This window comes from Morone saxatilis, unplaced genomic scaffold, assembly GCF_004916995.1.
Source record: "Morone saxatilis isolate NCDOM2014 unplaced genomic scaffold, NCSU_SB_2.0 Contig19, whole genome shotgun sequence".
Taxonomy (NCBI): Eukaryota; Metazoa; Chordata; class Actinopteri; family Moronidae; genus Morone; species Morone saxatilis.
The window spans coordinates 8,039,235-8,064,012 of NW_023339751.1; the positions used below are offsets into that span (position 1 = coordinate 8,039,235).

Here is a 24,778-nt window from a genome sequence, read left to right on the forward strand (position 1 = left end):
GGTTCAGTATCTTGCTCAAGGATACTTCGACAAGTGGCAGGAGGAGCCGGGGATCGAACCAACAACCTTCTGATTGGGGGACGACCCACTCTGCCTCTGAGCCACAGCCGATTGTATAGGCCACTTAACACTCATCCAGGTCAGGTTAATGATGGCAGAGGGGCAACCCTCTGGAGATTTCCAGGCAATCAAAAACTTAGCTAGTACTTCCTGCAACTTGCTCTTGGTGTACCCCATGATAGTCATTTCGCAATTGGTAATCCTCAAATTCAGGAAGGCAGCCGGAAGCATCACCTCCTGGTACCCCCTCAGTGTGAACTAGCAGTAATATAGTTCTGTGATCTGACTGGTTGTCACAAGTCCATCTCTGTTATTGCGTTGCATTACAACCTTTAAAGTGATAAACAAGAACTACTTTAAGCCAACAGCACTTTGCAGCTATTCCAATGACAGAGTTTTCCAACTGGATCTATTTAAGCTCTTCCAGGGCACTCTGGGTTACAGTCTTTGCAGTCCTCCACAAGGCATTGCTCGCAAATAATGATCTAAAAAACAGTATGCAATGAGGTTTGATGAATCAAATCAATCGATACATGCAAAATCACAAGATTTTTTTTATTTGCTTTGGCTTTTCAGAAGAAGTATGTTTTCACCTAAAACAAATATTCAGAAGAATCCTTCTTCTAAAAAAGATGCCAAAAATACGTAAGCTATCACATCATTTAAAATACAATGCTGAAAAAGTTTCCAAATGTGACTGTTGATATAAATACTAAACTGCTTTTTTGTGATTTAGAGGTTTATTCCTCAGAGAATATCCAGCAGACAGTGCAGCACCTACTGTTCCACAGATTGATCTAAGCACTGGCAACAAACCGGTCTACTGCCTCCAGTACTCAGGTGAGACAGTTTTGCTGCTGCAGTACTGACCATACTATGAAAAACACAATATAATCATATGTTTAAATGAGTGGCCAGTCAGTGATATTTTGAAAATTCTAAAACCATAGTGTATTACCTCAGGCAAAGTAGTTATAAAAATAAGTATGAGTAGACTGGGACAAGAGTTGGAGGATCTGAGGTGTTATAGTCAGAAATTATATATAATAATAGAAATGGCCTAAAGTAGACAGCAAATGTTGTTGCATCTGCACTTGGAAGAACCACCCCATGTGTTAGGACTGCCAGATGGTACTCCATGATACTACACTACTACACTGACTTGTGAAGACCTGAATTTTTTAATACTTCATCAGCAGCAATCAAAAAAGAGTTATAAACTGCAGCTAGTTTAGTCTGTCCTCTACTGGAAGGGTAATTTAAGCTGAATAACAATTTCTGAAGTATGACAAAACAACTGTCCTTAATTGTTACAGAATTATATTACATTTTAGGATAAATGTTCCTGTTTCAGACAAAACACCTCCCTGCTGTTTAAAAAAAAACACTTTCATACTTTAGGTAATAGTAAATCAGCTGTTGAATGAAAAAACGATTCTGTGTTTCCTTGTCTCTCCCAGGTGACGGAAAACAAATCCTGTGTGGTCTTGGCGACAGCTCGGTGTTATTGTACAAGTCCTCCCTTACTGGCAGTCCAGCTGTCTACACAGGTGCATGAAGTGAAGTATCCATACCTTAAAAGCCTCTGAGTTAAACAGTATTTGTCCTCAGTCACCTCAGCATTTCTTTTAGCAGTGCATTTGAATGTTCTTTTACTAAAAGGATTCATTTTATGCAAAATGTGTGACTTTTCTGTACAATAGGGCTGTATTAATGGACTCTTTTCAAATTATGCTCTCATTTTGCAGCTATTTGAAGTGAAGATCTGATGTTTTTATGAGACTAGGAGGATGTTACTAAGAAGTTCTTCCTCAGCTTGGATTTAGGTCTGCTTTATTTGGAATATTCTTATTAACATACTTTGAAATAGGTCCATGCCTTAAGATCAAAGACTCCAGGAAAATCCAGATATTCACTTACTCAGCTTTCAGTGTCAAAATTGTAGATAAAGAGTTCTCCTTTATCAGAAAAGCGTGGTTTGGTTAAATTCCAAAGTCAAAATTTGGTACAGACTGTCTTTGTTTTTGTCAGACAGTAAAAACCTAGGTGATGGTAAAAAAAAGAAAGATGAAAAGGGCACATTGTCTTTTGAGACCAACTAGGTTTAAACATATATAATTTCTCACTCCTTCTACACACTATTGAAGTAAAATATTACGAAGAATGATCCTGGGCATTTAAGTTCACACCAACAGGCAAAGAAAGGATCTCCATGCATGTCAAGCATGTGTTTCGCACTGGCTCAAGTAAAGTGGGAACACAGTGTCCACAAGGGGGTAGCAGAGATAAATGGACAGAAGTTGAGGTGACCAGTAGGTCACCGTGAACCTCCTCTCTTTACTCCGCTTGACTCTCTGAACAGTACCATAAAAGTAAGTGTTGCAACTACACACACTGTATTTCCAGGTTGGTTTCAAACCACTATTTATATGCAGGGCATGACAAGCCAGTGAGCAGTGTAAGCTGGAGCCTCAACAGACAGTGGTGGCTAAGTGCGTCACAAGACCAGTCACTCCGAATCTGGACCCAGGGCAGTCCAGAGCCTGTCATTATCATGGTAAATGTCTCATTCATTCACTAAGAAACACTTTTTGTGTTTTTTTTTTTCTTTTTTATGGATTTCATTCAGTCCCTGTCGCCCTAATCTTAACCATCACCGCTAAATGCACCATTAAGCCTTAATCAAACCTTCACTCACTCATTGTTCTAAGCCCAAGTTCTAACCATAAAAAACGGTGAAATGACAACCAGCCAGAGTGACCTCATATTGCAAAAATGTCCTCACACTGAAGATCTAAAAACTCAAATTGGTTTCAAAGTAAAACCAAATAACTACAGACACATGCTGTACACATTTTTTACTCTCACTCCTGTCTACTAAGACGGCTATGATTGCTGGAGAGATTTTGTCCCTAATTGTAGTGTGTGTAAATGAGGCCACACTTGAATGACAGTAAAGCTACTGTATCCCCAATGTTTTGGTCATGTTTTAATTTGTTGTTCTCTAGAACATGTTTTACACAGTATAATGTCTCAGGTCTGGATACTGCATCAAGAGATGTGTATTGTATTAAGGGTGCACTGTATTATTAAATATAGTGGTGTAATGCAGGTAAGAAATGTTATGATAAAAATGATCTATTTTGCTTTGTCTGTAACTCATTAGAAAGTGAGTCACTGTGTACCTTTATAACTTCTGCAAGGGAATTTCTGTGTAATGTTCCAACTCTATCTTTGACATATTGATATGAAACTCACTTTTTCCTTTTCTAATGAGACTAGCCTAATGGAATTAAAAAAGAGAGCCAAATTAATTGAGATGATAAAATGGTGTGTATATTGGCTCAAAGGTAGTGACTTTGTCATTCTAAGCATCTGCTGGACTCAGAGCATCCAAAACTCTGATCATATGCAGAGCCTCCTTACTTCATTGGGTATCACATTTAATGGGACAGTCAGAAGTGTGTCTACTTCCCCATGCCAAGTGAAAACTCTGGGGTCTCCCCAATAGCTGATGCTAACCATCCCTGCTTTGCTCCACTCGGTGAGATAGTTTTGAGCTTGGCCCGATCTCCAGTCTTTGACTACTTGGTGTGCTTGTGAAACAACTTGGCAAACAAATGTAAGTCTTTTCAGGGACAGGAACTCTGCCCGGGTGAACCAGAATTACACATAGCTTTGCAAAGTTATGCTTGAAAACTCTATAAAGAAATAACCACATCGTATTATTAAAGTGCTTTGTCACTGGAGGTCCAGTAGGAGTAGTAGGTCTGTCAGGACAACCCATCTGTTTGCTTATTTTACTTTGATAGACTCTAACTATGCAGTTTGGGGATTAATGAGAACAATGTTAATGCCCTATACTAAAACCGTTTCTGATAACGATGTTTTTTCTTGAGTTCACTCCCTCCTTTTGTGAAACAGATTTTCTCTGAGTCGCTTTTTCCATGTGTGTGTGATAAACGTTGAAGACAAGAAGACATTGGTTGTTAGTGTTAGAGCACCATTCATACCAAAACGGGGTATCTGGGTTTAAAGGAATAACACAGACAATATAATGTGCAGGTTATCACTACATAGTTGGGGGTGTAGCACATATAATTTTGAGCAATAGAAAAGCTATAGATGTGTACAGTACCTACTGTTACAGCTTTTTATTGCTTTCATAATTCAGATGTGACTTTGCTTTAAATCACCTTCAGGCAATATGGAGTATGTAGTCAGACAAAACTATTTAAGATCGAGGAGTTTTTCAAGATTTTTGTCTTTGTTATCATCAATGATGTTCCCCAAAATGAATATTTGTAAAATATAATATTTAGTAAATATATATTGTATATATAGTAAATATATAATATTTTCTTTATTATTGCTTGATTTTTGTCTCTTTTCTCCTTTAGGGCAACAGTATGTTCTCCAAACCCATTAGAAGTGCTCAATTTTATTACCTCGACAAATTTCTACTTCTGGCATCTGGGCCGTCTCTATACTTGTACCTGTATAATGTGGACATCACACGTGACAGCATCAAAAGGTAATTACAAGTGTGGATAGGGATGCATAAACTAGCTATGGGTTTTTATGGGTTTTACTTACAAGTGTAATGTATTATTACAATATAAAAATGCAAAGAAAACACTGACACCACTGTCTCTTTCTCCTTTGGTGTCAAGCTGTATCTGAGTTTGGCACACAATTAATACACAAATAAAACTATTGGAGCAATGCAGTTCACAACATAAATGCATGTTTTTTAGTGGTTAAAGGGACAATCAGCAATAACCTTTACTGTCAAAGCCTCAAATCATACATTGACCTACAGTATGAACACCCATTGTATTGTACTCTTTGATTTCAAAATATGTACTCTTGGGCTATGCAAAGATTGTGCAAAATAAATAACATAGTATTTAATGATTCTAGTGTCATTCCTGAAAGTCATTAGTAGAATACACCTGAAAGACATGTGCCTCACAGATTGTGTTTGGGTCCAGACAACTACAGTTTCTCTGTTGAGGCTGAAACATCAGAACATAAATATCAGATTGTGTTGCACAATCACATTGGCATGCATTCAAACCTCAAAGCTGCACGGTAGCACTACAGTCTTGTTGGCTCCTAAATGGTAACACTGACACATCGGGGGCTAAAAGAACATTAACAATACTTGCAGGGAAGAGAGGGATTCAAATTAATCATCTACCACTTTTTAGCTCCAGCTATTGTGATACTGACAACCGATGCAAAAACATCCATTGCAATAACATTAAAATGCAGATAAAAAGGGAAATATAAATCCAAGAATTGTGTAATCTATGTAGGAATGGCTTTTTCAAACAGGGGAATAGCTACCACAAACACTGCTGACACTCATTGCCCCCCAAACTTCTTGACTTGACTGTGTACTGTAAGCTGCCAGGGCTTGTTTTGTAGGCCAGGGAAATAACAGTGAAGGGTCTCCATACCCTCTTTTAGCAGTGCCAGCAGTTGCTGTTTCATCTATTTCCTCTTAAGGTAATTACTCGTGTAAGTAAAAACAAAATCAGTTGTAAAGGGTAGTGCTTCTTCATGAATTCTGTCCTACTGCCTGTCCTACAGATAGAGATGAAGAATGATAGGTTTGCAGAGTGATTTACTATTGATCATATAGGTACCTTTATTGGTTGAAAGAATCATACAACTTCTTCTTTTTCTTCTTAGATATCAGCAACGGAGCGTCGTCAAACTGGCAGGACGCTTTGCAACGACATCAGCAACAGACATCACTGCCTTGTCTGCAATCAGTGATTTCTTCTCTTGTATCCCTTTTCCTGTTATTGTTGTTTTTGCAGCAGGAAGTGTTATAGTTAGACTGCATTGATGCTTTAGAGACCAAAGTGAACCTATCCCATAAGTAGTTTTACTTGGAGCATCTCATTGGACCACTTCCATGTCTACCACTGCAATCAGCCTGTGCTTCATAAAGTCTTCACATGTTGCCTTGGGGCTTCCACTGCTGACTTTACATGTAAATCAATTAGGTGTCTTTTATTTTTCTGGAATGTCTGCATTCCCAGCCCCTTGTTAGGGTTTACAGTGCATTTATTTTCCAATAAATCCACTGAACTGAGCTGCATTGGGATGAGAGAGATCCTGTCAGGAGTCATCTTAACACCATTGTGCTTAGCACAGGCCAAGTGCATATAAGGTGATTTGAAGTCTGGATACATGGATATATAGATTAAGGATTTTTTTGTGTGTCATTAAAAACTCCATTCAGATTCAGATTTTTATAGAAGTAAACTGGGAGAGTGTAAATGGGCACCATGCAAAATGACACTCACCTATATAGATGTGCAAGAATCCTCATGCATTTAACTTGGTATTAAAGTAAATAAATAGAAAATTACTATAAAAAATGTGTTATTTAAAAAAATAAGTACTTTTATAATTTCATTCAAAATATCTCCAAGTAGAGTCAGATACTGAGTAAAACTTGAACATAAAAGACTATTTAGGAGGCAGAATACAACCATTTGCAAACTTGCAGATTACTAACTGACAGAAGCTTTATACTTTTGCATCACAGCATAGAGTGAAAGAAGCTGTCTGCAAGAAAAATGTATTAAGCTATCTGCTCAATTTAGCACTAGCTTCTAGTGCTGGCCACTGAAGAATTGGCATTAATTTTTATTTTTACCATGGAATGCTGACCACATAGATAAAATGTAGATATACTGCAATTAGTCTACAGCAGGCCTACAGTTTGTAATTAATAAATCTCATAACCTTTCCTAAAAGCTGTCTCAGACATCGTTCTAGTGTGCGGTTCAGATCGCTCCATTCAAGTATTTGACATGAACAAGGGTACAGTTGCCTCAGAGCTGCCTGATGCCCACAACAAAGCCGTCCACTGTGTTACACAGAACAAGGTAAGGCCTTTTGAATGTCCCTTTGAAGAAAGTCCAAATAGATATTTAAAGGTTGTATCTACTATATATTGCGTTGTCTTTATTATATTGATAGTAAGTCAATAAAGACTGTACTGTATACTGTATGTAAAGTGACATACAATACATGTATTCAATATGTGGTCTCTATGCATAGATTGTTCAGAGATAAGACATTGTGAAGTTTATGGAGCAGCATTTGATGTCCAGCATTTTAAGCCTTTACAATTTTAAGCCTTTACATTTAAAAAGAGTGGATACTTTAGAAATAGTTCTAGATGACAGTGAATAAATAAAATAAATAAATTTTTTTAGAGAAACTGAAGAAGAGCTTTACCTCTTGAAAAAATCTAAATATCAGTATTGTTTTCATCTCACAGTCTACAGCTTCTGCTGTACCATCTTACATCATTAAGACAGCAATTTCAATGAGTGTGATTCTTAAAATGCAAAATGTTTAATAATAATTGCATTACAGCATTTATTCTACTGTTTCTTTCATTGTGATCTGTGAAATTTTGCCTTAAACCCTGCACATTGCTATCCTGAAAACAGCACTTTTCTAGATAAAACAATTACTGAAAGATAAATCTTTATTGTTTTTAAAAAGTCACACCTGTTTTTTATGCTTCAGAGTTTTTGTCAAATCTGTTTGAGACTTGTTTCTCTTTTGTCTGACTTGAACTTACATTGACCTCTAATCTTTGTGAATAGATAGAGGCACAGACGTCTCATCACTCCACAGGCAGACTGAGTGACTTTTAGACCTAACCCACACAGCAAAGAATTTGCTTGACTTGGCATCAATTGGTAGTATGCGCCCCATCTTCCACTTTACTCTTGAAGGGTCTACTATTTGGCAGCTGTGATAGTGTAATATAAGACATCTATAGAGTTACATAAGGCACAGTTTGTCTTTGAGGGAATAAAAGCGTTAGTTTGTGGTGTGATTAAAGAAGGTCAAGGTAAAAAAAAATGTCATGGTTACCCAAAAGTTTCCATGACAGACAGACAGGACATGCCATCATCAGTACCATTCATCTTGCTGAGTGTTTGAATGTAAATCCCGGGTGCATCAGGATTAAGACTGCCATAGGAGATGGCAGGAGGAGATTCCATGCTGGATGATGGCCTTGGAGCAGTGCTGTTCCATGATGCAGTTGGGGTTTATGTGGCCTCACTCTCACATCACTGTCTCGGACAAATGTGGGCTCAATTTGCTGGTGTCTAACAAGAAGACAGCTTAGGCCTGTATCCACATCCATTATAGAGCTATGAAGTATGTAATACAAACTGAAGCTATAAATATCAGTGATAAATTTGGGCATTCGAGCCTGGGTTTTCTGCATATGATTTACATTTCTGTATAGCTAGCACAGACAAATGAAGGTCCTGGTTTCTCTCCATATATAGTCGTATGATCCATCTCACAGATACTTATATAACTTATAGAAATACAGAAAAGTGCATTTGTGTGAGAGAGAGGCTTGTACCCAGTGACCTCAGGGTATTGACGTTAGTCACTTCTGCATGTTGACCTTTGCATACTTGACACCCCAGGCTGGATTAGCTGGACACATTGCAGCTAGTGGCATGGATTAAGCGCATTAACCCATTCAAATGCGATGCACTCCTACACACAGCTGACTATACTCCTTCAGCCCAGAGGTGCCTGTTCTTTGTCACGCCAGCTATTGTGTGCCATGCATTGTGGAAAACCTGCAGTGTGTTGTTTCAGCTTGGCTATTGCGTCAATGTGGGGTCCTCCGCCTGGGTGCCCGAGGGCCTTTTGGATTCCCGTAGGGTTAATACCTGTGGATCAGAGGGATTGCCCCTGCCCGGAGACTGCACACATAACATCACTCTTCCCTCCCCTCTTGCTCTCTCGTCCCGATGCGTAGCAAACATCGGGAACTGCAGCATGTGAAGCAGCTTTTCCCACTTCAAATTTCCATCGCCTCTTCTGCAAAAATTCACCTGGAACTCATCAGAGCAGAGGAGTTCTCGGAAAATGGAACTGGAAATGCCCTCTCAGACTCCCGTTCTCACACTCTTAATGGAAATCTAAACAAAAAACACCCCCACCGCTGCTCTCTCTCTTTCCCTCACTCTCTCTGTCTTTCTCCCTGTCTCTCTCTCACGCACGCACACACACACACACACACACACTCCGCTGTATCATCTGATAACTTGGTGTGAAAGTCATGTATGGAACTTATGTATAGATGTGCAGTGGAAACTATATGTATTTATAGCTTAGAGTAGTGTGCTACATAAAAGATGGAAAATGACTCAAAGACAAATGAACAGTTTTGCTTCCATTTCACTTTTCTTTCCATCCCCAGTGTGCTTAGGTTGTCTTTAATCTCACCTCCTGCTTTAGTAACAATGCTACCTGGAATAATAATATAATAACTATTTGCCAATACAGGAAACACAGCAACAACATTTTCCAGCACTGGACGATAAGAGAAGCTGATTTACAACCTATTTCAGTCAAGCATGTGCTGACTAGTAATTTTTGTTTTTTGTGTATATTTCACAGGGCTCTATGTTCAGCACACAAGCGCCGGATTCACACAACCTCTTCCTCACAAGTGCGATCACGGATGGTGTGAAGATCTGGGATCTCCGTACACTAAGGTTGGTATTAATATTGTCTGCTCTGTTGGATTTGTAATCAATGCACCTTTAATGTGAAAATAAGGCCAGAAAAGTGTGATTAAAAAGTCTATGTCTATATATTCACATTAACTAAATACTCCTGTATTCAGGACCATTACCATACTGAATGGCAAATAGTGCTATCCAGAACAGCTTGCATACAATTCTTAAATGACTAAAGGCATTTGTAACACCTAACTTCTATTAGCATAACACAATATTCATGAAATATCTATTTTTATTTCTATTTCTGAAAGAAAGACCAAACCTATTACATTTACTGTGATAAATAAGTTTAATAAAACTGTTTGTACCCCATTTGTTTTTTGCCCGCTTTATAGTCTTAATCTCTGTACTCAGGCCTCACACTGGCTGGATGTTCATGCCCATTAAGGTAGAAACCATTATAGTTTTTTATTCCTCTGTTATTCCTGGAAGTGCAAACTGATCTTATATTCAAATTGCATCAACATTTTTTCTTACACAGACATTCCTCAGTTGATGAGTGAATCGGCAGTTCAATTTCCAAAGTATGTAGCTGAGAATATTTTTCTTTGGTCCTCAGTAGCAGATATCCATATAAGGGGGATAATTCAAGGGCTCCCTTGGATTTCAAAATGTTCTTTTTGGCCCGGTAGCCGGCATTATTGAGTATTTCATTCTTTCATGTCTGAGACTGCTTTCATGTTTAACTCCTCCATCCCAGACTCCATCAAAACCTTATTGCTATCTGATAAATATTTGTGCCTGGTTTCCAGGTCAACTTCTGGTTCTGAGAGTTGTCATCAAGCATCCCCCAGCAGATCCTCTGAGATGAAACATATGGATGTATGAAAACAATATGTAGAAGCTTTTTTTTTTTTTTTGTCAGCGCTGTTAATTTTATTTCCTTATGTATCTGTTCCTGTAGCTAATACGGACCAAAAAAAGAATTACAGCTCCACTAAATTAATGTTTTCTATGTATTTTTTTTTTATGTGCAGCTTTCTGCTAATGGGAGTACTTAAGTCAGCTCTAAGTTTTATGTTCATCAAAATTATATAACAGGGTAATATAAAAATTCTTGGAACAATGTGTGGCATGAGTAAAGTGTACATAATGTACTCATGTGACTGCTTGTCATAATCACATTATTTTATTCAGTGTAGCTTTTTCTTCTTTTTCTTCTAAATGCTTTGAGGCAGTGGTTCCCAACCTTGGGGTCGGGACTCCCACTAGGGGTCGCCAAAGCTTCATGGGGAATTGCGAGGCCTTCTTGATTTTAAGCGGTGTAAGAGAACTTAAAAAATAACTGCATAGTTTTAATGTAGCATGTAGCAAGCTAATGAGAATACTTAAAGTTACTGGGGTTCATTCCTTGAAACACCTGATGCAGTTATGTGCATATATTTTCCATTTTCCTCATTGTATTGGACTGGTGGCAGAAGTTAGCTGAACTGACCCTTTAAGGTATTTAATAAACTTAAATAAAATATTAAGAAGATAAAAAATTTGGTTTTTGAGCTATTGTAATGAAGTTAATCCAACCAGGAGCAAACTAAATTGAACTTGAACTTACCTAAGTTATACATAACTGTAGAAATTTGTAACATGAAATAACTCAATGAGACCAGGCATTCTCTCACAAATATGGCTGATTAAATATGCAGCCTTGTTTAGTTTGAAATACGCAATTTTGTCAGGGTCATTGACTTTTTATCAAGAAAAATATTATAAATTGTTAACATTAAGTTATTTTATGACTTATTGTGCTTGTCCATAATTATTTGTGATGAATGGTATAAGCCAAAGTTTATACTGTATATGGCCACTCTGAGCTAATGATAGTGTTGTTAATAGAGACACAACTCCATTGACAAAAGCTCTAAGTTGGGACAAAATTGTATAATACTGTTTAGTGTATTTGACCAAACTAGATAACCCCTGGAAAAAAAACAAAATAGGAAATTAAATTTTACTAAGTGGAAACTTCTGAAACTAAATCTTTATTTTATTTTGCTCTGTCACCTGAGAATCCCTAGCACTTCTTGCCCCTTCCTTTTCAGACAGAAGCGCAAACATGCACAATACCCATGTGTATCCATCAAAGATTGAATGGCTGTAATGGTTTTTGAAAGTTTGCCACACTTAAAGAAAGAGTTTTATAACCAATGTCAACCACTGACTTGGTCACAGTTTATTTTTTAAAGCCCCCACCTTTCAGTTACCCCTTGTATTTCCAAACAATGTGTTTAAGTGTGCAAGGATCCAGTTTAGGGGTCTACACACCGGCATTTAGCATAAATCCGACCCACTCAGATACTGATTCTAAAGATAGAGAGAACAGATGGTGATCTGTTTCTCTTTAGTTCAGTGATGTATTCCCCTTAAATCTAGTGGAATTTCCATCATCTTATAAATGAAAGTTGAGCAATACATTATATACATCATGTATTTATTTCAAATAACATCTAATAATGCAAGAAAAAGCAAGCTTTTGTCTGATTTGCACTGACACGGTTAAATTGGGTGAAATATATTGGCTTCAAGTAATGAGCTATGATTAGCCTGCTGATTGCCTTGATGACTGACACTGAATACCCAGGTGGATTCAGTAACCGTATAGGCTCCTACTCAAGAGGATCAGACCCTCCAGTGCAGTCTGGGTTAGTCATCAGGCAAATGCCGGATAGTCATCATCACTAACACAACACGGAGAATGTGTGTGGGGGATTCAGCCCAGCATCTCCTCTCCTCTCAGTCAAAACATTAGATCCACATTCTGACCGAGAAAACCAGATGAGTGTTTACTCTAACTTCTTAAACTGCTCCTTATCAGTGTGATTAATGACAGGTTGTGTCAGCTCGACTGCAGACCTGAATGTCCAGATGTACTGACGCAAATTTAGAAACAGATACTTCTCATTCATCTTGCTGTGCATGGAAATGATAAGAGGTCATGAGTAGCTCTCACACAGAAGTTGATATAACTCTGTTGGATATAAGTATATTCAAATTCAGGATATTGTTGCAAAGGGCTTAGCACTAGTCCTTCATCTCCTCAGTCAAGGCTAAGTCTTGTCTTGTGCATAACCCCCCCCCCGATTGGCTTCATTAGCTGCCAATCATGCCAAATCTGTCAGCCCCTGTTTTCTTTTTTTAAAAATGAATCAAGTGTATGGCCACAAACTCTTGCATGCATGCCCTGCAGACCCTTCCAGCACAAGTTTTTTTCCTCTTCAGTCAGGTGGCCATTTTTGCAACATTGTCAAGGCACTCCAGGTTTTTGGCTGAACCAGCAAAATCTAATGAGGTGTTCAGTTTCAGCCAGTGAAGCTTTGTGCCTCACTCTGTTGAGGGCCATCAGCATCATCAGATGAAACACCTTACAAAATTGAGTAATGCCAAGGAATACAACATCACAAAAATCGCCATAGAGTTTTAACAACAATTCAACATTATAAGCTTCATAGAGTTTGTATTATTGCTTGGCAGTTGTATTTGCTTGCACACTGGTACTGGGTATATCACATTTCTTAATGGTCACCAGTGAATATGACCTACTTTTAGTCCAGCTTAATGACATTAACATGTGAATGTCAAAGACATGCTCTCACCAGATCGTGTCAAAGCCCTGTCGGTCCCTGCCAGCATGCCAGCCCATATAGAGTCCCTTGCTCAGCTAGCTGTTAGTGGCATTGTAAAGACATTACATGCTGTTGCAAACCAAAACAAAACTGCACAGAAGTTGCACGAGGGGGCCATTCGTCATCTACTACCTTCTCTTTTTTGTGTTTTGCTTGAGTCATGCTCAACTCCTTTTCCCCGGCCAGGTCAGATGTTTGTAAAATGCGAGTTATATAGTGAATCACTGTTTTGTAGATTATAGTAATGTCTTTATTAAAGATGTCCCTTCTTATGTCACAGCCTTTCTTGGTTCAGGGGAAAATAATTTGTAATGGATTGAATTAGATTGTTTTTTATGAAGTATACATATTATACACTCTTAATATGTCCATTGCAGTAAATCAATACATAAATTAAATATATATATAGAGAGAGAGATTTAATCCTACAAGGATTAAGTAAAACAAAGATTGTATTATGACATCACCAGTCAGATATTCAGTCTCTCCTTCACATTAGGTTGGTTTTGAGTTAATTGACCCCATTAATTCTCACCATTGTGTGCATCTCCTCCACAGGTGTGTGCGCCGTTACGAGAACCATCTAAATCGTTGCCATCCATGCTTGTCAGCTATCTCACCATGTGGCCGGTTCATTGCCTCAGGCTCTGAGGATAACTGCGTAAGTTTTAATACTTTTTCCGTATACGCTGTGTGCATCATTATACCCTGTATACACTCCTCTAGTTAAACTGTGTCTCAGACAGTCAGGTTGTTGATAAGCATAATATCACAATGATCAGTCATTTTTTTCATTTATGTCAAATTGACATAAATGAATGAATTGGGGGGAAAAGCAATTGAGGAGGCTGTCCATCAAAGCCACATCATCCTGTGTTTGATTTTATGAGTTCAGAGCAGTGATGAGCAGCAACATATTCTTACTCACTACAGTAAGTTGTTTTATATATATTTTAAATACTTTATAGTGTTTATATTTTAATTGACCTTGTAAAGAGGAAGATGAGCATGAAAACAGAAGCATATCTTTATCAGTTTCACCTCCATTTAAGGTGAGGACTGCTTGTGCTTGACTGTGCTTGACTCAGAGATTTTTATTTGGACTCTAGCCTTTTTCCATAGAAGTCAAATTCAACATTCATGTTGAAGCAGAACTGCTTAATTGCTTTTCCAGACTGTGTCTTATACTTGCTTTCAGGACGTTTTCAGAAGACTGCCTCCCTTTTCCTTATCCATCTCTCTTTTCTTCTGGTGTACGTGCTTGTTGAAAGGAATGGAATAATATATGCATGCTGCTGGTTATTATTAATTACGGGGACTCAGCGCAGCACAGACATTTGATAGCATCTCTGTCGAAATCGGACATTTCCAACGTTTCTCGGAACTCGGGAGAGTGTATAGTAGTGAGGTACACCGTATTTATTTGTAGCTGCCCTGAGACTTTCAAAAGCCAGACACATTTGTACTTGTCTTAATATATCAAAAAGCAATCATGGAAAAAGAACCTGAATACTCTAGAAAGACTCCCTAGATCATATTACACACTTTCCAAAAACATAAGGCCAAAAGCAATCTAAGTGGAATATGATTTCATTATGGTCGATACGAACCTATTGTATGTTGAGTTGAAATATGTATTATTTTCACCCATTTTGACTTCCCCTTTTATCCTCTGACATGAAATTGATTATTTAGATGATAACAGTTTTCGTTTTTTAAATTGTAAATCGAGATGTATGCCCGATGATTTAGTTTTTATATCCCAGGCTGTATTGCCCCTGCTCTCCGCTTCAGTTACTTTTGATATAAACTGATACATCTGGGGATCCATGTGATATTTCAGCATTCCTCAAGGAACTTTTCTTCCAAGCATCTAATGCCCTGTTAGGCACCACACACGTCATATAACTTAGACAGGAGATACTCTACCCATGGACCGTTTGACAGAGCTCACTTGAAGAGGTTTTTCAGAGAAACATAATACAAAACAGCTGCAGGAATCTGATGAGTCGTCGTCTGGTAACAAACATCCCCACATCTGTTTTTATCTGTGCTTATGGCACTGAAGCAAACAATCTTGAAACCGAGTTATTATATTTACAAAAAAAAACTGTGCTAACAACCTGATAAAACATCTCACATCTATTCTATTTTAAATGTAAGCGTTGATTCTAAATGTCTACACAAACAGTATGCAAATGTGTTTTTGTGTTCCTAAGACCAAGTGTAAAATCCACACCTACAGGACGAGGCTTTTACTACCTCAAAGCAGAAAATAAGTGAAGAGTTCATTAGGATTGTTATCAGTCTTAATGACCACTAACTTTTGAAGTGCTTAGTATTTTAGTGCTATGAGTGTGCAACAAGCTTCATAGGCCAACAGTTTTTATCCTGCCAAAAAAGCCAGTGATGAGAATCAATATTACAGTATTATGCATTGTAATACTTGCATCAATGTACTTCATATCTCTTTTGAATTTGCTGCAAACTGTTAGGTCAGTTTTTTTAATGTGTGTGTCTTGATGGTTTAAATTTGATACTTGCATCTTGCATCTGTTCAATACTTTGTAGTGCAACTTAGCGAAACCTATTACAAGCTACTGTACTCCAGGGTGTGTCATTATACTGTGGCATTACTCTATGGCAAAATATCTGAAATGGCATTGTGCATCAGTGTTTAATGTTGCCTTACACAAGCAGTTGTATAAACACTTTGATCAGGAATCTTTGCTGATTTTAGAAAAACCAAACCAAACTAAGAACCTAGCAAGCATTTGATGCCAACGTTCCATACTTAACACTTTCCAATGCTACAGACATATTTTGTCCATCACTGAAAAAGTACTGAAACACTTGGCTAAAGATGTCTCCAGAGTCATTTGGGATAACTGATTGTGGCACAGTATTGCATGATTTTATGTGTGTGATTACTATCAACAAGAGTCTCACTGTCTCGCCAACCTCTGAACATAGTCAGAAACCATGAAACTGTCATCAAAAAACTGTAAACTTTCCTATATATAATTCAAGTGTTCAGACTGAATACTTAGGAATATGAATACTCTGTGGACCTCAAAATCAGAATCATTGCAACGCTGGAATAAGATGAGCACAAAGTTTTCCCTCTTAGATGAAACAATCCTTAAAGCAAATCTGCATTTGTGTCTGTTCATGTCTTTCCGTTCACTCTGTATGCAGTTGTACCACATGTAATATGTGCTTCTTGTTCAACCTGAACTCACCTGTGTATTGTATCTATTATGCACATATAATGAGCTCATGAACTAATATTATATAGGTTGATCATGTCCTATATTTGTATGCCACTGCATGGTTAGAGTTCATGTTCTTTTGTTCTTGCAATCCATCTCATTCATTCCAGGCTTATGTGTATGACATCCGTAGCAGCAGCTACCTCCACAAACTTCAAAAACACTCAGACACAGTGCTCAGTGTGACTTTCAACCCTGCCACACCAGAGGTAAGAACCTTTCTTTAACTTATGTCTTTGTGGTTCTGTCCCTTCCTTTCACTTGTTACTCTTCTGCTATGTATTCAGTGCCCCATCTCACAAAACTAAAAGATCTCATCATCTCAAATAAAGCACCAGCCATATTTACTCTTCATCCCACTAAGCTCTCACAGAGTAAATATTTTGTACATATTTAGTACATGCCTTACTTTTACTTACTGACATCAGATATTGGACAGCTAAAGTTAAACCAGAGTTTGACCTATGTTAACTCTGCATCAGCACGCAAGGGGATGTGCATACTGGCTAATTTTGATTTAGCACCACTCCCATACACACCCTAGCCATTACAACACCACTAATAAGTTAATTCCAAATATGGTTCTTTATCTCGAGCATCTCGAGAAAGAAATGTTTCAAAGCAAAGATAAGAGGTCACAGTGAAAAACAGTGTCAGTCAGAGGTCACGTTCTCTTCAGTCAAGTTTCTCTTAAGACATTGCTTCACTTCATAACTTCTTAAGTTTTAATAAAACATTTTTTTTTATGATTTCACTTTGGAAACGTAAAATACACAAATCCAAAATATACTCTTTTTTTTCACAAATATTTCATAGTGTCAGCTGGTTACACAAGTCTGCACTATCTTGCTCTTTTGCAAGTGTTTCTAAAGAAGGAATGATGTCCTCAGGCGAAGGTCACATAGCAGGGCTTATTGAGACCATCCCAAAGTTTAAAGTGCATCGTTGGACATTTATGTCAGTGACCTCACACAATTTCTACTAGTAGCCCAGAAAGAATTCAGTACGACGATTGAGAAATAATGAGAGGCTAAACTCTTATTAGCAATACTTACAGTATGTCTGGGATGTTGTACTTTTATGTAATTGTAGTGTGTGTGTGTGTGTGTTTCAATTGTTCTCATCCTAGAATTTCAGTGTGCAAACCCAAACAAAAATGCTGCTTGCATCTCCGAACACTTCTGAGACAACAAACTTTTTTTTAGTGTTAGCCTCCTGGACCAATACCATTTTAATTTAAAAATAATATCCCCCAAATCGCTCTGTGGCTTTAACCAGTGGTGGCCAGTTCATAGTCCAATCAGATAAGTACTACCGCTCTTCCGTGCCATAACCCTGTGGAATCTAGTGACTTGCTTTGTGCACTGTGCTCCTCTACTTTTATGACTGGCTGCCTGCAGGGTTGTTCCAGCTTGTGATTGGCTGTGCAGTTACACAAAAGATGTATACAGGGCTGTGCATGTTCAGTTCAGGAGCTGTTTTCCAACTTTCCTGTTGACTGTGGGTTTTTTTATTTAATTTTTTTACTGAATCCCTTTTTAGTTTTGTTGCACTGTGTCTAAAAGGATGCGACTGAGCCAAAATTCAATATTGATTGTATGAGGGTGTCAAATGTTGAAAATGCTGTCAGTGCTTCAGTTTGTTTCTGTGATGTGTCTGTTTATTTCAGATTGTCCCCACAATGGATTAAAAGCTGGTTTCCTTTCTTGGACTAAATCTAAACTGGTAGATATCCTAGAAATTCAGGGATTGTAGGGAATCCAAGTTTGCAGTGCTACTTCATACCAGTATCCATGCAGTGTCTCCAACAAAATCTCCAGAGCAATTCTTACAGAGCAACAAAAATTCCCTTTTGGAAATGTTTTATTGTCCAGTTAATGATTTTCCTTTGGAACTATTCAAAGCAGATTTGAAAAAGAAAGCTTTAAAATATAATATCACATCCTCTGCCGGACGTCTCATGGGACTTCTTGTTGACTGTCTTCTGGACTTGAAGCACATGTTTTAAATCTGCATGTCCATCTGTGTAACTCCATTCAGCTAAACTTTGCAGCACAATGATACATTCAGACTTCCAAGTTTGAAAGTGGAAAGTTTGATCCATGGCCATTTACTGGCTGAATTACAGTAATCTGCAGAGTTTGAAGACACACTTCATCAGTCAGAGCATGCTCACTCCCCATCACTACTTCTGCACATTCTGTTTTGTTAAGTAGGACATGTGGTCAAAGCAGAAACCCATTAAAAAATCAGAAAGGTTGGCTCTATTTGACTAATCCTTTCCACCACAGGTGTCAGCTGATCGATTAGAATATTAAGTTAATCTTTATCAAGATGAAAATGTATATGATAAATTAGTACATGAATGTGAACAGTTGCAGTATTACTTATCACAAATTATTTCCACATGGAAATCTGGAGAAAAAAAAAATCTAAATGTTCAAATTTGTGCAAATAAACAAAACCTTTTCTCTTCAGTGTAATATTATGTATGAGATTGAATTCATCTTTTTTTCTTTAATCTCCTATTGGCCATCACTTGTTTCTGTTCTCATATTTGTGTCATTGACCATCACATACTGCAAGAAACTGCCAAGATTTGAGCCGTTTGAAGTCATAAAACTCACAAATGTATGAAAAATACAGAGGGTTCCAGAGGGTCTGCAGCTAAATATAGAGCTCTGACAAAAATCAAGATTTCCCCATGAGCACATCCTGAAAGCATGCTAATGTTCCTAACATAGGATTTATGTTGTGTTGACACATAGTGACTGAGTGAGAGCTGCCGAATCATAAAAAACCTCAGTTAGGCACACTACCTGCACCTTGATGAGCTCTACCAGGGGAGCTATCCGGGCACCCGTGGGTGACTAGGATTTAAGTTGACCTTTGCTTTCAATATACTCTATATATGTTTACTTTGGTACTATAATTGCCTGACTCATTCAAAGCACAGAAATAGTTGTTCATGTTCATGTTCAAATAAACTTGTCTTGTCATCCTAACCAATATCCAGTTATACTGTAGTTTATTGAATTACAGCTTTTTATTACGCAAGCAGTTCTGCATTGGCAAACTGTCTGCTCTAGTGATTGTCAAGCAATTGTCTGAATGCAATTAGAACACGGCTGGAGACAGTCTTGTCCATTCACCATTGCACAGCTACCTTTTGTCTGCCCAGCCGAAGGGACAGAGCTGTTCTTGATCAGTGACTTAAATCAGCATTCCCTGTGGCTTATTTAGTATTTCTCAGGACCTCTTACAGGGAGGACAACTTCTTGAATTCTTGTAAAATTTAGATAAAACCATATGAAATCTATAGATTCACATTCTTTCAGATCTTCTTTTTAGTTTTCCTAAATTAAATTATGAAGAATCCCAACCTGAGGTCTACTTGCAAGCTTTCAACTGTGTCTTTATTTGTGGAGGAAGTTTACTCAGTTTTGTTATTGAGACGGATATGCTTACATAGCACCTTCTCGTCCATGTTAGCTTAGTGTCAAGGATTAAGGTAATTAATTCGTCATTGTACAACATAAGAAAGGACAAACAAATGAAAATTGTTGTTTGAGCACCATCTGGGATTTTGATAGAGCAAGTCTCTGTAAAGATGTGGACAGTCTCTGATTTGCCGTTGTTTGGCCAGCCTGAGTCCCATTTTGTCCAAACTGGACATTAGCCAGGAGCAGCCTTAAGTCAAAACTGGGCCAGCACGGCTCCTATTCCGGATCTCTTCTTCTCCTCCTGGGTCTAGGCGATAACAGCACCCGCCATGGTGGAATGGTTAGGCTTGGGTGGATCGTCTCAAGGTCTGCTGCACCTTAATCCAAACCTCTTCTTCCTTTCCCGATGACCGTAGGCTGTTTCTGTCATAAGTAATACATGTTTCAGCAATAAAGCCAAAAAAATGACAGATTAAACAAAGCCAAGTTTGAGGGAGCTACCAGCTGCTGCGTATGCGTGCGCTGCCTTTGCTATTCTGTCAAAATCTTCTGATCCAGTCGATTTGAACCAGTAGGAAATACGATCAGACATCATTCAGTGATGTTTCAGCAATAAAGCCAAAGAAAATAACAGATAGTTACAGTTTGTTGCTGCATCTACATGCACCACTGCCATGGTATACGAATTAAAGTTCCTACTAAAATTCCTCAGTAGGGCTGCATGATATGGTAAAATCATATTGCAATTATTCTGACAGATATTGTGATATGATTTGAAATTATTGTAGGAATGATTTTTAATCACAACTTTGATTTTCACTGAAAAAAACTAATAAAGTCATGATGATGTGAATTTTTGGGGGTCTGTAACAAATAAACATGTTTTCATCAGGATAACATGATTTGTAGGCCAGGACATCGCTTAAGAACTACAATATTTTATTATAATGGTCTTTAGTCACATATTTGACCTTTTATGTGGGTTGTTTTGAGACAGAAATATCTCATTCATCATTACAATTTGGTACTTGGGTGGGTTTTAATGTGATTAATACAGTTGTAAAGAACTAGTGAAATGTTGTTGACATCATTACTGCAGATTTATTTTGGTGCTAAACATTGCAGTGTCCTGTTATACAGCTGTCAGATGAAGCACACTGATGGCTTGATGATGTAGCCTCCTTATGCAACATTTCAACCTCATGACGTGGTTAGGCGTAGGAAACAGTAGTTCAGTTTGTGTCAAGAAAATCTTTATACAATATCTGTGAAAATGTGAGGATGTATTTCAAAGATGGAGTTGAATTCTAGAGTCCAGAATCTTGCTCCTTCAGTGCACTCATCATTAATATGAGCACTCTGCTTCATATTACTTAGCATGAAATTTATCATAGATACATACATAGAGAGTTACAGAAACCTCTACTTCACATTAACTGAAAAATATTTCTTTCCTATTCCTCAGACAGTTGATCTTCTACTGATACATTGAGTGCCTGGCTCAGCTTTGGGAGGCTGCTTCTAGTTAAACTTGATCCAGTTGATCTAATATCTGACTGCAATTGATGCATACATATTTATTTTTATTTGTATTTTGTTCTGTAAATACATTTGTAAAGAAGTCTTGGTAAATGCAATTGCTCAGCACTCTTACAGCTAAGGCCATGTTATATCATGATGGTAACATCACTGTATTTCCTGAGCCTGTGCTTTCTCCTTGCCAAGACCTGAAAAAATACTGACAAAAAGTGTCGCCAACCGGTGCTCACCTTTCTTTCTAGCCACATTTGAGAGCCAGATGTTCTCCATATTTACTGCTGTGAGAACCTTGCGATGCAAGGCACAGAGAGATAATGCAATGCATATTTTCCACTCATTTTTCACTCATGTTTTCCACCCTAATACTTAAAAGACCATCAAGCAGTCAGATCTACCTCCGGGGTTCATTCCCTCAGGTTTATTCCTGTGCTTTAGTCTGTAATGAGAGATCCTAACTTTTACTGTCACTTCACTTTGTTGTCTTGTAAAATCTTGTGGGATTTCACATGGCATACCTCTGTAAAGTTTTGTAAGATCCCCTGTGTTGGACCCAAATGTGGTACTGTAAAAGTTGACTTTAGAAGTTATTTTCACACTTGTAACAAGAGGGACCTGCTGGTTCAACACATAAGGATGTTTTATTTTTTATAATTTTTCTTTTCAGATTTGTGGGAGGCAAACTAAGAGGTGCCCTTTTTGAGTCGTGCCTTCCTCCAATGATTTTTGGAATTTAGAAACTTAAGGATCACAAGTAAAGGCAAAGAAAAATGTTGTGGCCAGAGGCAAATCAACAGTGACTTCAGAGAAACGGGTTACTAGGTCAGACTAGAGAAATAGACTTCATGGGGCTGTGCTCTATTTGGGTTACTCAGATTTCTGTACTGTCTCACCCCAAGCTGTTGATAGCTCCGATTACACTGTTCCACATCAGCAGTGGAAACATCTTTGTGGGGTTTGCCAAAGATTGGCTTATTAGTGAGGTGGATTTATTTTAAAGGACAGTGGAGTGCCCCCTCATTTTCCTTTATTACCTTTGCAGAGGAGGTTGTGTTTTCAGTGATGTTTGCTTGTTTGTTTGTTTGTCTGTCAGCAGAATTATGTAAAAACTGCGTGCAGCAAGGGCCAAAGAAGGACTCTCGAAAGAACAGGAAATTATAGTAGGAGACCACAAGTAATGGTTCTTTACAATCTGAACTCAATAACAAGTGGACATCAATTAAAATCGACATACATTTTTTAAAGAGAAAAGAGAGACAAAATCTTTATTTTCATAGGTGTTAAAGTCTCCATATGCTCCTTCTTATTAGATTTATGTCTCATACTGTATGAATTAGAACATTTTTAAAAGCTGTAACTTTCACCTGTGGAGGGCTGGCTATATATGAACAGGATAGTGCAGTAGGAGACATTTACAAGCTAGAGACATAAAATAAAAATGTGGCTTTTGCTGAATAATCCTCAACCAGGTTTGCTTGGTTCAGGCAGAGTTTTAAATACCTCACACTAAGTTTCAATGTGAGGTGAATCAGCCAAGAGTTTTCCATATTTATTGTGTAATTTCAGTTGAGTAAAATGTCAAAAAGATCAAATTAAAAAAACAAAAGATTTGGGGGTTTTTTTTGTTTTCATTTTAAAAGAGAATTTGATGATTGATGAACACAAACTACCAAATAAATACACATTTTTGTAATCTAACATAAAACATGTCCAAAGTGTTTGTGTTTGAAAGCATACTCACTTAAATTATATTGAGAAAGTTTTCCTGTTGTTTGTTTTTGTGAAAGTATCCTTGAGCAAGACACTGAACCCCCCCGTCTGTTCCAAAGACACCGCTGCGCTCTGACATATCTGCTCAGATTTTAAATGCATACGTGTGTGTGTTTGTTGGAAGAAAATATGAAAATAAAAAGTACTTCTTTATTTAAACAATATAATCAAAAGGGAAAAAAAGAACTATTAAATAATGTTTTCAGTTTCAGTCCTTTGATTAAGTGAGAAGTTTCTGAACTCTTTCCCTCAAGTACTTTAGACCTCATTTGCACTTCATGTGTTGGAGTGAGTGCAGAACTGTGACCGCTTACTGACACAAGCAGCTGTCTCTAAAAGTTAACATGTTCTATCGTCCCAACTAAGAAGATGAACAATGAGTGAATCATCTCATTGGCTTTCAAGCTCTGTGCAGTCTTCTCTCCATATGTCAGCGTGTATCATCTTTGCTCTTTGCAGGCAGAAAGAAATGCAGCTGGCGTCCCACTAGACCTTTTTACTGTATCTTTTCATTTGTGGCCATTTGGCATTTGAAAATCTATTCACACTCCTTACTACTTTTTTTTATATTTTATCTCTCTGTTTCCTCTTTGCTTGACCCCAGAAAGCAAATTGCTCTCTTCTTAGTGTAGTGGCGAGACAGCAAATACAGAGCTGAATTGCTGTCTGCTCCAGAATGTCACATTAGAGTGAGACACAGACTGAGCTGAGACAGCCTCTCTGGAATCAACTGGCCTGTGTTCAACACAGCTGGAAACTTCAACGAACAGGAAGTCAGAAAATAAAGAGTTTGGGTCCAGTTGCAAAGTCACATAAGGCATTTTTAAGTATCGAAACCTTTCACATGTAGTAAACAGCATTTCTCAGTTGGCTGTGTTGTTAGCATTGAGTATATACAATGCACAGAGCTTCCAGATCTGAAAAGGGAAGCCAACGTGGACGTGACTTAAAACCTGCATTCTATGTAAAGGCCCGCAGCGGGAGCTCCATTGGCTACAATAAAAAACAATACGATGCACTCTTCTACAGAAATGACCCAACTTTTCACTTGACTTATTAGCTCAGTAAATAGTTTCCTAACGAGTTCATGGTCTCAGTCACTAGTATAAAGTCTTCTTCCAGACAGCATGATGGTTATTTAGTAGGCTATGATCCAATTTAGAGTAAAATCGACAATAAAGCTGCATATGCTTCTGGGCGTGGCTACCTTGTGACTGACAGGTCATTCTCCGTGAGTCCAGCGCAGTACACGAAACTGAGATCAAACTATCAAACTAGGCAGCGCTGATCAATTACGACGCAAGATTTTGTTACTGCTTTGCCTATTTCTTACCTAAAATCTTTTCAGAAACAGATTTTATTGTACTGTTTAGCTGTAATACAGTATTTTATGTAACCAAGATAGCCCTCATTTAACATTGTGGGCTGTTTTCCATAACAACAAATTAGGTTGCGAATCTCAGGGTATGCATGGGAAT

The 24,778-nt window shown here is 37.9% G+C and overlaps 1 protein-coding gene across 1 annotated transcript in view; it reads left to right on the forward strand.

Annotated features, from left to right (window-relative positions):
* Window positions 1-24,778, forward strand: part of wdr27 (WD repeat domain 27) — a 44,736-nt gene that overhangs the window by 12,162 nt on the left and 7,796 nt on the right. Inside the window, exons 14-23 of the mRNA XM_035663092.1 lie at window positions 637-705; window positions 797-900; window positions 1,521-1,610; window positions 2,496-2,617; window positions 4,461-4,594; window positions 5,761-5,858; window positions 6,850-6,971; window positions 9,535-9,632; window positions 13,838-13,940; window positions 16,662-16,760. Of these exons, the coding sequence (XP_035518985.1) occupies window positions 637-705; window positions 797-900; window positions 1,521-1,610; window positions 2,496-2,617; window positions 4,461-4,594; window positions 5,761-5,858; window positions 6,850-6,971; window positions 9,535-9,632; window positions 13,838-13,940; window positions 16,662-16,760 (1,039 nt within the window). The remainder of the gene's footprint in view (window positions 1-636; window positions 706-796; window positions 901-1,520; window positions 1,611-2,495; window positions 2,618-4,460; window positions 4,595-5,760; window positions 5,859-6,849; window positions 6,972-9,534; window positions 9,633-13,837; window positions 13,941-16,661; window positions 16,761-24,778) is intronic.